The sequence below is a fragment of the Haliotis rufescens genome, unplaced genomic scaffold (assembly GCF_023055435.1).
Source record: "Haliotis rufescens isolate VD_foot unplaced genomic scaffold, xgHalRufe1.0.p SCAF_9, whole genome shotgun sequence".
Taxonomy (NCBI): Eukaryota; Metazoa; Mollusca; class Gastropoda; order Lepetellida; family Haliotidae; genus Haliotis; species Haliotis rufescens.
The window spans coordinates 28,325,129-28,341,150 of record NW_025964383.1 but is presented as its reverse complement, the minus strand read 5'-3'; the positions used below and the strand labels follow the sequence as shown (position 1 = coordinate 28,341,150).

Here is a 16,022-nt window from a genome sequence, read left to right as displayed (position 1 = left end):
TGAAAGGAAATATTTTATGTTATATTAATGATCCATATGTTAATCATACATTGCTACAAATATTGCATAAGTTAACATGGTTTGCATTTATTTATTATTATTTCTTTATCTGTGAGAAGTTCACAGAGATCGAGAATACACAATATCTAATAGTATATGCAATGTAGGTAAAGAATATCCACGCCCCTCTTTTGATATTAATAACAACTTTGTATATGATGTTATGTATTAAGTATTCTCCTTTCCCATGCATGGGAAATCTATGCTGCATTTGCTGACGACTGTTTTTTTTTTTCATTTGACATTGCACAGGAGATCTGTCACTGATTTGTTGTATTTGAATACTTCGTCAAAATATAATACAAAACACACAGAGTACTTCTCAAATAAATAAGAAAACTAAGTTCATTCTAGTAATTAATCCTCTTCTGGACAACCATAGAAATGAAATTCCAATGCGTTTATATATAAATTATACAACAATGTTAGATAACGACCTCAATCCTCCCCCACACCCATACTTATATGACGAGTGTAGGATAAACCCTGTACCAACCCTGACAAGGATAGGTTCTAGTCATTTAACGCCTTTGACACTAAACTTATAAGGTTATTACAATTTACGTAAAAAGTTATTACATTTTACCGCAAGTTGAGATTATTACAATTTACGTCAATTTTTATTACAACTTGCGTATTACAGTTTACGTCAAATTGTATTACAATTTACGTTGTTATTACAATTTACGTCAAAATTATTACAATTTGCTGCAAGTATTACAATTAACCTTTTTATTACAATTTACGTCGTAACACGCTGATTAATCACAATGTATTTTCGAATCCCGACATGGGTACAATGTGTGAAGCCCATTTCTGGAGTCCCCCGCCGTGATATTGCTGGAATATTGCTAAAAGCGGCGTAAAACCATACTCACTCACTCACTCACTCACTCACTCACAATGTATTTAGGATGCCCTATTCAAGATCCGTATACCAGCAACAGATATGTCACGCCCGTTTCCTAATGTTCATGGAAAGTATGTTCGAAACATAAAAATGTTTATAAATATCAATAAGTTTGATAAAACACTTCCCCTCGGGTCGTAAGTGATATTTAAAACCGTTTCCCTCGAAAAATCCCCCGGGGTGCGGGTTATAAATATCATATCAACCCTCGGACGTGTTTTGTCCTGTGCATAACAAACGCGACAACTAGGTATTTTCAAGCATGATACATAGTTTGGTATAGTTTCTTTTGCTCGTCAGTTAGATATTGATAACCTTTTACTTAGTCGTTATACACAATTTATCAAAAAACGATCTTTTACTTCTCTACCTATTACTAGAGACGCAATGTCATTTGAATTGCCTTTTCCCTTTTTCGATTTAAAAAAAACCCGGTCATTTATTATTGTGGAGGGTTGGCCAGAGGTAATCAGGGGAGTGTCACCAAAATATATGACAGTCCCCAAGGGAGGGTCATAAAAAATTATAGACATATTTCGGGAAGGTCCTTGCTACACTTGCTTGGGAATTTAAAGAGGATTCTGCAGTGAGTCCATAACATTGGACTTCTGTCGCTCTTTCCCGCATGCGGCTGCTGGATCTTCTGGTGCAGGGAGCACGGGTGGCCCAGTCGTCTAAGGCGCCGCGATTCGCTGTGCAGAGTTGCGTCCCTTGGGCACGCCAGAAACCTATGATTGTGGGTTCGAATCCCGGTTCGCCCCAATTATGTTTCTAGGTTTGTCAGCACCATACCCGTGGCCGTGGGTTTCACCGAAGTGGTAAACGTCTGAGACCTGCATCACTTCGGGCTTTCCTCCCACATTAAGCTGACAGGCTGTGATATAACTGGAATATTGTTAAGAGCGGCGTTTAACCCAACTCACTCACTCACTCTTCTGGTGGATGATAAGTTTCCCTTGAACTCGGTGAAACTGCGGACAATATATTTGCTGTCAGACGATCCCTGGGGGAATATGTTCTGACGTACCTTGACGGCTCGGGGTACACAGGCGCACACACAGGTACATCACACCGTGTACCACTCGAGATCGGCTGACAACTTATATTGTTTACAAAATGGCACACTCACGCCTGTTGAAATCTAAATAATTGCTGTACTGGTATAGGGTTACTGCTGCAGTGGTCTAGTGTTACAGCTGTAATTGTCTAGTGTCATTGCTGTAGTTGTCTAGTGTCACAGCTGTAGTTGTCTAGTGTCACAGCTGTAGTTGTCTAGTGTCACAGCTGTAGTTGTCTGGTGTCACAGCTGCAGTACGCTAGTGTCACTTCTGTAGTGGTATAGTGTCACTACTGTAGTGGTCTAGTGTCATTGCTGTAGTGGTCTTGTGTCACTGATGAAGTAGTGTCGTGTAACTGCTGTAGCGGTCTAGTGTAACTGCTATAGTGGTCTAGTGTCACTGCTTTAGTGGACTAGTGTCACAGCTGTAGTTGTCTAGTGTCACAGCTGTAGTTGTCTAGTGTCACAGCTGTAGCACGCTAGTGTCACTTCTGTAGTGGTCTAGTGTCACTGATAAAGTAGTGTCGTATAATTGCTTTAGCGGTCTAGTGTCACAGCTATAGTGTTCTAGTGTCACTGCTGTAGTGGTCTAGTGTCACTGCTATAGTGGTCTAGTGTCACTGCTGTAGTGGTCTAGTGTCACTACTATAGTGGTCTAGTGTCACTGATGTAGTGGTCTAGTGTCACAGCTGTAGTGGTCTAGTGTCACAGCTGTAGTGGTCTAGTGCCACTGCTGTAGTGTTCTAGTGTTACTGCTGTAGTGGTCAGGTGTCACAGCTGTTGTGGTCTAGTGTCACCGATGTAGTGGTCTAGTGTCACTGCTGTAGTGGTCTAGTGTCACTGCTATAGTGGTCTAGTGTCACTACTGTAGTGGTCTAGTGTCACTGATGTAGTGGTCTAGTGTCTATGATGTAGTGGTCTAGTGTCACAGCTGTTGTGGTCTAGTGTAATTGATGTAGTGGTCTAGTGTTACAGCTGTAGTGGTCTAGTGTTACTGCTGTAGTGGTCTAGTGTTACTGCTGTAGTGGTCTAGTGTTACTGCTGTAGTGGTCAAGTGTCTCTTGATGTAGTGGTCTAGTGTTACTGCTTAGTGGTACAGAGTCACTGTTGAAGTGGTTTAGTGTTACTGCTGTAGTGATCTAGTGCTACTGCTGTAGTGTCTCTAGTGTCTCTTGATGTAGTGGTCTAGTGTTACTGTTGTAGTGGTGTATTGTCACTGCTGTAGTGGTCTAGTGTCATTGCAGTAGTGGTCTACTGTCACTATAGTAGTGGTCTAGTGTTACTGCTGTAGTGGCCTCGTGTCACCGCAGTAGTGGTCTAGTGTCTCTTGATGTATTGGTCTAGTGTTACTGCTGTTGCGGTCTAGTGTTGCTGCTGAAGTGGTCTAGTGCTACTGCTTTGTGGTTTAGTGTCTCTTGGTGTAGTGGTCTAGAGTCACTGCTGTAGTGGTCTAGCGTCATTGCAGTAGTGGTCTAGTGTCACTGCTGAAGCGGTCGAGTGTTACTGCTGTAGTGGTCTAGTGTTACTGCTAAGTGGTACAGAGTTACTGTTGTAGTAGACCCGTGTTGCTCCGGTAGCCACATGGTAGTCGTGTTGCTGCTGTTGCGGGCGACTATCCTTAACAGAAACGTCCGACGATCACTCTCTGTGGCGCACGTAAAATCTCTTCCTTCGCCCACGCATTACACGTGGGTCTATTAGGTTCTTTTAACTAAACGTTCTGACAGGCTCAGCACACTGAAAACACATTAATTTTATTTCGAATGTTGAAATGATGACAGTTTCACCTTATTGGACACCTTATTATCATATTTCAACTATTTCAACAAATTTGGCATTCTTCTAGATCTGAGCGAATCAGGTTTTGTGTATCGTCGCTTTCAACAAACCAGCGGATAAGCTAAGCGCAGACAGAACCAGGCGCCAGTTTAGTCAATACTACCATTCGTTTGCGCACACCGGTTGTCGCACCTTGCTCCCACTTCCTTTTTAGCCCGTTCGCCATAACTGCGACGTTGTCAGAGCCACTGATCTTGAAATCAGACCCCATCTTCAACGATGATCATCTTCCGCGACACCTTCACAGGTCAGGACTCACACGTACTGTATGTTTTGTTGTGGGTTCATGTTTATTTAAGTTAACTTCAAGCTATATCTGATCTATGAACGTTTTTGTGTTGCAGGTGATGAGTTGTTTACTGACAGCAACAAGATCACGAAAGTTGGAAACAACGAGGTCTTCAGAGTGACGTGTGTGGTATGAAAACATATTTTGTTTGTTTTGAAAAAACGCGATTGAATTGTGATTTTCTTGGTCTCCGTACAAGACCGCACTGGTAAAAGTATAAAACATTGACAGGTCAGGAGAGATACACACCCATCACATTGAAATGAAGCCGAACCGACAAAAAACATATAGGGCCTAATAATTTAGTGATTAGATTTCAATCAATCAATAATACTGAAGCTCGTCGCCTCTTGTACTTAAAAAAAACCAAAATATTATTTTACAGTAAATGTTCATATCGTTTAAGATTTTGTTTATCATGGTAGATCTATTATATACATCTGCTTGTTTGTATAGGCCAAACGCAACACTTGGCATTTTTCCAGCTATTTGACAGGTGGTCTGAAAATAATCGGGTGTGAACCAGACAATCCAATCAGCGTTAGAAATTTTAGTCCTGTAGTCCTTGCCAAACTGCCAAATAGTTAAGGTATCATCATGATCATAAGGACTAGTAGAAATTTGCCATTTTCCAGGGTCTTGCTATATGTTATCATTATAAAGACTAGTGGACAAAATATGTTAGTTTCTACCCCTGCCAATGATTGATATCATGAGCTTCGACCCATACAATTGGGATACGATGACATGCATCAACCAAGCCAGCGAGCCTGACAACCCGATAGCTCCTAAGACTAGTCGCCTCTTACGACAAGCATAGTTGCCTCTTACAAGCGGTTGCTGAAGACCAATTCTAACCTGGATCTTCATGAGTTACTTGTACGTGAATAGTTTTGTGATATGACATTGATACACTTATTGTTCCACCGAGTATCGTATTGCACATTTGATGTCAACCATTGTGCATCATATTCCTGTCGGCAAAGATTTTGGTTTTGTTTGTTTTATGCTGCACTGAGCAATATTCCAGCTATATGACGGCGGTCTGTAATTGAGTGTGGAGGACCAGACAATCCAGTGATAGGAGCTGCGATGGTGTCCAACAGTTGAGATGTTACTCTACAGGCCTCAGAGTTATGACTAAAATGGTAGCCAATGCGACCTAAATTTCAGTTTGCCTACTGTCTAAAATTCAGAGGTAGCCAAATGACTACCTTGAAAAATATCTTGTGGCGACTAAATTCTATTGCTACACATCTGTAGACACAAACATAAATAATGGCTGATATTGGAAAACATTTCTGCTAATAATTGTACTCTCAAATTATTCCTTCTAAAGTTGACCATGAACCAAAACACATAAAAATTAATGTAATTCAAAACTACTTTGTTTTAGTTGACAATGCTCATTGGATAAGCAAGGATATACCTATATAATCTTGTAACATAAATTGCATCATTGTTCAAGTCACAAGTAACAAAATTCAAATTCAGTATCCATTAAGATACAATTTCAAGACTAGTGCTGTAACTTGTACATATTATAATAGTTATTTGATAAAGATAATTTCAAATGCTTTTGGCTCCCTACAAGATTGGCTTGACTTCTTGATTTCACCACTGGCTACCTGGACAAAAATACTTGTAGCCATATGGCTTCTTGGTAAAAACTGAAACATCACAGCTGAGGACACCACCTTTGTTCATCCTATTCAGACTCGGGTGGCTCATTACCCCTTTTCCTGATACTTTTAAAAATGTCCTGTTGGCTTTTGACTGAAAAGTTGATATCGCTACACTATACACTTATCATAATCGTCTAACCTCAGCTTGAGGTAATACCAGACCGTTAACCCCTTCTCTTCATGTTTCAATGGTAGCGAGTTGAGCTTGTGCTACATTTCTATAGTCTGTTTCTAGATTGGTTTACTACTAGCTGTATGCACTTCTATCTCTACCACTACTGACATCAATAGCTAATAGCAGAAAACACACAGAGTTTTGCTAGCTTGCAGTCACCGAGCCTGACAATCCAATCAATTCAGTCGCCCCTCGTAACAAGCATAAGTTCCATGGGACCTATTTTAACTCAGAATCCAAAGAGCGTTGTATTATGTTTATCTGATGTGCTTACAAAGTTCAATCTTGGAATATTGAACCATAAGTCCTTGTTGCCTTGGAAGTGCCTCGCAAATGCAAAAACTACAAATTTAAAAGATCTGGGGCAGAAAAGGTCTTCAGCAACTTTGCTTCTTGTAATACCGGTAGGCGATTGGGTGATCGATGCTCATGAGATCAGTCACTGGATTGTCTGGTCCAGATTCAATTATTTACAGACTGCCGTCATATAGCTGGAATATTGCCCAGTGCCTCGTTAAACAGCAAACAAAACAAAAAACGTGTGTCTCCAGGGGTCCGGAAACCGTCATATGCGCCGGACATGTCCGATTGGGAATCTCAAATGTCCGTTTTAAAATATTGCTTACCGGACATTTTAAAAAGTATTGTCCGGACATTCTTAAATTTTGACCGGACATGATCAACAGTTAGGACTGAGCAGTTTCTGTCTGCAGTTGCAACACAATGAAGATTAACTACACTGACAAGCTTTGTTTGTTTTGATTGCTGTAAATACATCGTACCTACATGATAGTCCAATCTGTCAATCACTGTAATAGGCAATAAACTGAGTTGACACTGATTAATCGAGGATTAATTACTGAGAACATCTTGTTAATTTGAGTGAAAGGTGTTTACAACTGTACATTAATACCTTGCATCATCGATGTACCTCATTATCCTCACAATGCTACGATACGTAACCTCAGACAAGAAGCGAAAGCGTGACGACAGCCAGTCGACCTATGCAGATCAGTCAGGCGGATCTGCCAAACCCTCAAAGTCTGGACGATCATTTTGTAAGTCGTGGCTAACGACTTTCACTTGGTTGACATACAATGAGGATTTGCAGATTTTATTGTTTTCAGTAGCTAGTCGTATATTGAATCTTGATTGAATGCCATTTTGCTTTCTCGGACGATCGATATCCAATTTTTTTATGGTCAATAATTCAGTACAGATGAAAAAAGTATTCAAATAACTATTGCTATCAACGATATTTTAGTATTGGTGATTAAATTATCTGTCTTGTTTTTAAAAAAATCTTTAGTTTAAAAAAACACTTTTCCCGTGTGGTCACGTGATAACCAAATATGGGATAATAGTCTCGATCCAAATGTTACAACGCGTACACTTGAGCAGACTCATGAATATAACTCATGAATATTAATTAGACCGTTCACTACGTTAACAGATCGTTATTATAACAGAATCAAACGTATTTTTTCCATGTAAATCTAAAATGATATTATTTGTTATTAATTGTCCGGTAAATTAAACAATTTAAATTGAAACAATTCATAATTCATCATATTATGAATACATAAAGTTGTAATGTGTGTGAAAAGTCGTACTAAAATACGCTATTTGAAGGGGGCGTGGCCTAAATGCAAATGTCCGATTGGGATTTTAAATTTTCCGGACCCCTGTGTGTCTCTCCCTGACTTGTCCACACCCTTGCAAGTAGTTGACCATTTACATACATTCTCCATTACTGATAGTACGCTCCATACGATTAACAGTGTTCCCGCTGGCTTTTGACACAAGGACTGGCAACTCTAAAAATTACCAGTCTCCTCTAATTTGTGCCAGTCACAACTTTCAACAACTAAAAAAAATATGAAAATTTATTGGTGTTAATTCTTTCAACTTCATGTTCTGAATTAACTTAGTTAGATCTGTACGTCATTCACGCAAACTCAGTCACAATTTTCTCTTTCTTTTTTAATATTTTACGACAAAGTCGCTACAACTGGTTATTTAACCTAGAAATAGACACAGGGAAACCCTGATAGTAACAGGCAAGCTGAATTTGTTCGAAAAATGTACTTGTATCTGTATATATGAATATCACTGATTTTTTTGTTCAACAACAAAGATCTATAAGTACTTTATTTGCCAGTCCACAGGGACTGGCAGTCACATGAATTACCGGTCCAAGCCTAATTTTACCAGTAAAAAACTGGTAATTACCGGTAAACGGCAACACTGATTAAATATAAGAAAATTTGTATTTTATTGCATATTTGTTTCTTAACATTTAGTTTGAAATAACCTTTATTACAACTCTTGTGGTCATCAATAACTGTTTTTAATTCTGCAGTTATATGCCTATGATTTAACACTATAGTATTATATAATTAATTCTACAGGAAAAAGTTACCACGGAAAATGCGAACTTTGACATCGGGGCAAATGCCAGCGCAGAAGAGGCTGCAGAAGAGCTTCAGGAGACTGTTGTAAAGGGCGTCGACATTGTCATCCAGCAACACCTGGAAGAATGCACTAACGATTATCCCCTAAAACTGTACAATGCATTCTTAAAAACCTACTTCAAAAGGTAGGTGTTTCTCTTCACATTGGGCAGACCGCCTCCGTGGTCTTGTGGTAGAGCGTCCGCCCGGAGAGCGGAAGGTCCAGGGTTCGATCCCGGGCCGCGTCATACAAAAAGACGTTAAAAGATTGTACTTGTTGTTACCCTGTCTGGCGCTCGGCATTAAGGGGCTAAAACAAGGACTGGTCGGCTCGGAGTCAGTATACTGTGTCTGAGTGAGGTATTCATGTTAAACTGCGGCATGGTATCTCAGTGAGCTAGCACTATAAATCGGCATCAGTCCGGACTGGTACAAGCAGCCACACACACACATACACGTGCATGCACGTCGCTATATAAGTGCAATAATCTTGGACGCGACGTTAAACCCAATTTCACCTCACACATCACATTGGGCATGGTGGGGTAGCCCAGTAGTTAAAGCGTCAGGTATGGGTAGTGTTGGAATCCTATTATAGAAAAATGCATTCATGCAGCAGCAGCAGCAGAAGAAGACCCCAGGTCCTCGTTAACTGTGAGACCGCCTCCGTAGAGCGTCCGCCCGGAGAGCGGAAGGTCCGGGGTTCGGTCCACGGCCGCGTCATACCAAAAGACGTTAAAAGATGGTACTTGTTGTTACCCTGGCACTCGGCATTAAGGGGCTAAAACAAGGACTGGTCGGCTCGTAGTCAGTATACTGTGTCTGAGTGGGGTATTCATGTTAAACTGCGGCATGGTATCTCAGTGGTCTAGCACTATAAATCGGCATCAGTCCGGACTAATACAAGCACACGTACGTACGTCCATGCACCTCGCTATATAATAATCTTGGACGCGACGTTTACCCCAATTTCACCTCACCTGAGTTGTTTACGTCATTCCAATCTTATTGGGGCCACCAACAATTGTGGTTTTCTAAGAAATTGGTTGTGATCAGTGCATTTTTCTAAAGGGATGCTTAAATTTATCATGAAATAATCTGCAATAAAGAAAATAATACTCGCATGTGTGTCGTACTGAATTATGAAAAATCATGTAAGAATTCATAATTCATACTCGCTTTGTAAGACACATGCTTCTATGATGACCTCTATATAAGCTGCATCATAATATTCGGGGGTAAACACCGTTGGTCATATCCTACTTATTTAAGACCTGTGCTTTACATAATGTAACTACATTTTGGGGGGAAAACTAGTTCGTCTAGATTTTCACAGTGGGCCTGTGTAACTCTGAAAAGTCTTTGAATATTGCTGGTGCAAGAAAACGTGTAAAGTCGGCTGACTGCTTTTCTTTCAGAATTATAGCTGGCATCATGGAATCTGACTTGAGTGATGAAGACAAAAAGGCACAATCCAATTCTTTCAAGGAGGAGGCTGTGAAATTTACCAGCTTAGTTAAGAAGAACTTTGATGAGATCCAGTTCTTTAGATGTAAGATTCCGTCTTATCTCACCCGAATGAAAGTCCAGTTACAACTTAAATGTCATGTTCTACCTGTCCAGTGTCTGTCTGTGTGGCCTCGTAGAGATCCGGTTAGAATAGGTCATGCACCTGGTGCGAGTTAAATCAAGTTCTTAAATCAGCCCTGCTTGCTGTGACCTTTGAGCTTTCATCCATACTGAAGCTGAAGCTTTTTTGGCCTTTTGTCCGCCATTTTTCCTTCAAAATGTAATCTGGCAATGCAATTTGTGTTGTAAGTAGTGGGGTTGAACACGTGTTCTGTTTTTCACAATATGTTGATTTTTAGCTATGCCACTAAATTCCCTCCCAAAATGCATTTCCTAAGAATGTAAACAGTACTCCTAAAAAAAACCCACTTGATCAGGGTGCTGTTGTACAAACAAGGGTTAGAAACTAACATTTTTCGTCCACTAGTCCTTATAATGCTAACGTATAGCAAAACCCTTAAAAAGGGCTAATTTCTACTAGTCCTTATGATACCTTTACCATTGGGCAGTTTGGCAAGGACTTTAGGACTAGTGCCAATTTCTAACCCTGCAAACCGATCTCAGCACTAAGGTGATTGTAACTCCCTTAGCCTGACATAGACTTCGACAGTCGCAGTGCTAAGGTTTTGTACAACTGCACCCTGTTTTCAACAAGTTGACTTTGTTTGGCATGTATGATGGATGTTTCTCCTTATGATGACATACTTTATTTTGAATCGAGTTGAACATTTATGAATAACGTACTTGACCAAGGGCAAGTATGACCAACATTTTTACTTGCCCTATATTAAAATGTACTTGCCCCAAATCAAGCTTATAAATTCAGTAAAAAATGTACATCTACAGTACTGAGAATCAGAGATACAGTGTACCCTCGCTATTGCGCCCAACGATATAGCGATAACCCGTTTTGAATGCATAACGCATGGCTCCCAAAATGTACTTACGGTACATATTTTATAAAGTCAAGTCTTACACTGACACAATGTTTTTCCCCTCATCTACAAAAACATTATCAGCTGATCACTATTTATGTTATTTAAAATTACATTCAATATTTGTTCACATTCATTTAGGCGAAATCATGTGTGAAGTGATCGGTAGATCGCACAACTCATCGTTATTTACAGCAGCCATGGTCAGATTATTGCTATTGATGCCTTGAAACAAACTTTAGTGGATAGAGAATAAATATATCTATCATAAATGCCATACTTTGACTCGCTGAAAGTCATATTTGTTGTAGTTTGACAATTATGTCAACATAATGTTTTCACTGTCGCGAGCGACGGTGACTGGTCAAATATCAGGCAACAGCGATCAGTTGTACCAAAGCTGTGTATGCGCTGGTGGCGTGCTTCAAAAGTCAGCATTACACCTACCTCGCAATACAAATTCCAAGAAATGTAGTCAACTCTCCGTCATTCAATTTCTAAGAAGCATGTGCTATATATGGAAGTGTTACCATAATTTATCAATGAAACAAGCCTGGTTCTCATCGTTGACCTGCCTGACATCGATGTGTATTAATCCCATTGGTTGACTAGTGTAACTGTATGCAAATTAGATTGCCAGTCAGAGACATCAGCAAAATATTAGCCAATGAAATATCGTAACATGATCACATGACTACATTCTCGTGAAACTTGACCCAGTTCATTTTATGTGCTCCACTTGTCCACGGGCATGCTAGAAAACATATATTACTCGCCCGACATCTAAACCTTACTTGTCACGGGCGGCAGGCAATGATATTTTTCAACCCCTGTCAATTATGATCAGACATTATCCTAAAATTTGAAAATTGTGCCTCCTGTAACCATGGTTACCATCTCTGATAGCCGTCTTTTCAACATTGATTAAATGGTCGCGCTTTTGATGGGACATCAAGTTGACTAAGTTTATCATTTCAAATAATGTTTGAAATGAACTACTTTGTCAGATATTTCCAGAAGGTCTCACAATCAGGTCATTATTTCATGGCGCTGAAAACCCAGGTTTCGATTCCCCACATTGGTACAGTGTGTAAAGGGGGGCACGGGTGGCCCAGTCGTCTAAGGCGCCGCGATTCGCTGTGCAGAGTTGCGTCCCTTGGGCACTCCCGAAACCTATGATTGTGGGTTCGAATCCCGGCTCGCCCCAATTATGTTTCTAGGTTTGTCAGCACCATACCTGTGAAGTGGTAAACGTCACAGACCTGCATCACTTTGGGCTTTCCTCCCACATTAAGCTGACACGCCGCGATATAACTGGAATACTGTTAAAAGCGGCGTTAAAACCAACCAACTCACTCACTCAATCACTACAATGTGTAAAGGTAAATTGTTTGATAGGCATTACTTAGAAGTTGACGGATGTCAAGATATCCATAAAATTGTGTCTATCTTGTCCTTTAAGGTGTCTCCCCTCCTGATATTACTGCCGGGTTTTTACAGGCTTGAAAAAGCCTTAAGTGTTAGGTCTCTCTTGAAAAGTCTTGAATATAAATCTTGTTGGAAAATGTGTGATGGACATATTGCTTTTTAGTTCTCACAACTTGTATACCTGATACATGGTATCCTGGATTTAATGAAATAGAGACTATGGCTAAAAACCCTGAAATGACAGTTGGCAGCCTTGAATGTTAGTGTTCCATATCTGTATGGACCTTAAACTGGAACATTGCTGAAAGCAGCGTAAAACCATACATGTTCACTCACTCCATTAATTAAGTGACCGTGAATATTCCGGGGTAGAATAGGTCTTCAGCAACCCATGCTTGCCGTAAAAGGCAACTTAACGGATCGGGTGGTCAGGCTCGCTGACTTGGTTGATGCAGGTCATCGATCCAAATTGTGTGGATCGATGCTCATGATATCAATCACTGGATTGTCTGGCCAAGACTCGATTATTTACAGACGTCCGTCTTATAGCTGGAATATTGCTGAGTGTGGCGTAAAACAAGAAACAAAACAAATCAACAATTATGGCGAAAATATGCTCTTCCTTCTCTACTTGCTATTACCTAAGACATTGCAGATATAGTTCATTTCCAAAGAAGTCGAAGGGTGTTTCAGTGTAGTTTGATTTGATTTGATTTGCAGTCCCCATCGATTATGAAGACCCAAAAGATATTGACGGCTTCATTATTCCCCTTCATCGCTGCTCGGAAACAGACGTCATCACCATGTGGTTCTTTCGACGTGGACTGAAGGAAGAGAAATGTGTAAGTACATGCTGCAAATTGGTAGCAGTATCAACCCTGTCTGTGGACTCGACAGCACCAGTCTGAAATCAGCGTCTAGTCAAATTCTGATTGGTCTACTAAGCTCGGCTAATAACAGTGTGTATGTAAAATTAAATTGTAAAATCTGAAAATGTTGCTTACTGCTTAGAGCTAAGTTCGGGTTAGTAGACTCAAAGTTTTTGGCACAGACTGGACATGTCTCCTTCGATATTAAATACACATGGCCTTTCATACCGAGTCGTCAACATACAGGACTCGAAAAATGTCAATCCTAACATGTCCGGCAGGGTAACTAGATAATTTTTTGTTCTCGTCCTGAAATTGTTTCACTTACTCTGTTAAATTTCATAAAGTTTTATGTTCTTAGTTATCATTTACGCCATACAGTACAAAATAATTCCAAATAAGTCCTTGCCATCTATGTTCATCTCCACCCATTCAAACTCACTCAGCGATAGAAAAATGTTTTCTTGTCCTTCGTTTCTACCCCTGTAAGGTATCCTAAATTGGCAAATTTCTACTAGTCCTTATGATACCTTTACTATTGGGCAGTTTGACAAGGATAACAGGACGAGTGCCAATTTCTAACGCTGCTTTAGCTATTGACCTGTTTGGCAATGGCTGTAGGACTAGTGCCAGTTTCTAATGTAGAGTACGAATACCCACCTATGATAGCCATTTTGTGATACAACTTTCACTTTGTGGTTGAGAATGGTTTGGGAGAACAATTTGTCAAAACATCATTTCTAACTTGTTTCTGTCATAGCTGCAAGTTAATGTTTTACAGACATTTATTGAATATTTTAGGATATCCATTAATGTGTTCAGGAAGTTTATATCTATTTTAGCAGTCTGTGATTTTAGCCAACAGTCTGAAGCCCGAGTCTAGTAAAATTCTGTTTGGTCTGCCAAGTTGAGGTTATGATGGTACAGGGGCAGTCAGGTAGCCCAGTGGTTAGAATTTCGCTCGTCACGCCAAAGACCCGGGTTGATTCCCCATCTTTGACAACCCATGCTTGCTGTAAAAGGCAACTATGCTTGTCGTAAGAGGCGATTAACGGGATCGGGTGGTCAGACTCGCTGACTTGGTTGATGCATGTCATCGTATCCCAGTTGCATGGACCGATGCTCATGATGTCAGTCACTGGATTGTCTCATCCAGACTTGATTATTTACAGACTGCTGTCATATAGCTGGAATATTGCTGAGTGTGGCGTCAAACAATAAATAAAAAATTTTTTCTGAAAATGATGCCAAGTTTAGGTCAGTACTGGTAGACACAAGGGTTTGTCTCACTGGTTTAGATTTGTGTGTTTGTTGAACATTGCATTCAATAATAAGACCCACTTGACTCTCACACACTTTAACCATAACATAGGGTAAAATATTGTGCCTACTTCTCCAACTCAACACCCTGTGGGGATTTTGGGTTAGAATTTGTCCCCATCTACCTATGCTTGTCATAGGATGACTTACCGTATTCAACATTATAAGTGCCCCGCTCTAATAAGCGCCCACGACGACATTTGGTCTAGTTTGTACAAACGTGCTATATCCACCACTACTACTAACTACATTTTATTTGACAACACTGATATTTTCAAAGTACGAATACCCACCTATGATAGCCATTTTGTGATACTACTTTCACTTTGTGGTTGAGAATGGTTTGGGAGAACAATTTGTCAAAACATCATTTCTAACTTGTTTCTGTCATAGCTGCAAGTTTTTGTTTGACAAACATCTTTTTGATATTTTGGGATATATTTTCGGTATCCGTTTTGTCCACAACGTTTGACTGTCAATTATGTCCATTTTTGGGGGAGGTTTGAAATTGGCACTAGTCTAAGTCTTGCTATATGTTGTCATTACAACGACCAGTGGACTAAAAATGTTAGTTTCTACCACTGCCATGATTGATCGTTCGGTATATTTATTATCTGCTTGATCCAATGGATAAATAAGCGATTTATTATAATTATCAGTTCATACATTCAACCTGACATGCCCTTTATGTATTGAAATATGATTGCCTACTTTTGTCTTCCAGTAACCAAGGACAATATATAAGTAAAGGAGCTCCTCAGATTGGCTGGACTTGACTCAGAAGAGCTGCTGTCAGACATTTGGCATGAGAACAGTTACACCCAACGCAGTTTTCTGCTTTTATCTTTCATGTCTTTTAGAAATCGCAGGTGCCAAAGATCAGTTCGTCAATATTTGTACAGATGTAATTTATTGTAAGGGATCTACAACATTTTTATGCTTAAATAACGTGATCAGCCTTGACCATGCTAACATTTAGTATGCTGACAGGCTTTCATTGCAGTCAATATAACTTTTCACATGATGCGATTTCCAAAAGATGTCACAACGGGTAAGCTTTGAGAAGATCAATAAAGCTTATATAAATATTATATTGTGTGACTTTTCGTGTAACATTTCTCCTGACCGGGCCCTAAGGATTTCAAGGACAGAATGTGACCAGGATTCCCTGCTTGCCAGAAGCGGATGATTATAATGTGGAGCTGTGATGATTGTGTGATCATTCCCCGATGCAAGGATTATTACTGCCAATACTTTCATCCACTGGAGAAGTTCCCCCATGGATTCCATTAGGTCAAGGGTCACTTTTGTGATGCATGCCGCTACAGCACACACACAAATCACTCCCCAAGACACTCGGCTAACTCTCAGTGTTTTTTGTTGTTGAAAATAAACATTCTCATTCCTCTTCCAGGCTGATTTATGTACAGGGT

General features: G+C 40.0%; 1 protein-coding gene across 1 annotated transcript; it reads left to right on the top strand.

Annotated features, from left to right (window-relative positions):
• Positions 1-3,953: 3,953 nt before the first annotated feature.
• Positions 3,954-15,680, top strand: LOC124130489 (translationally-controlled tumor protein homolog). Its single transcript, XM_046493619.1, has 6 exons — positions 3,954-4,113; positions 4,211-4,284; positions 8,427-8,614; positions 9,887-10,020; positions 13,121-13,242; positions 15,314-15,680. The coding sequence occupies exons 1-6, from the start codon at positions 4,086-4,088 to the stop codon at positions 15,314-15,316; spliced, it is 549 nt and encodes a 182-aa protein (XP_046349575.1). The 5' UTR covers positions 3,954-4,085; the 3' UTR covers positions 15,317-15,680.
• The last annotated feature ends 342 nt before the right edge of the window (positions 15,681-16,022 follow it).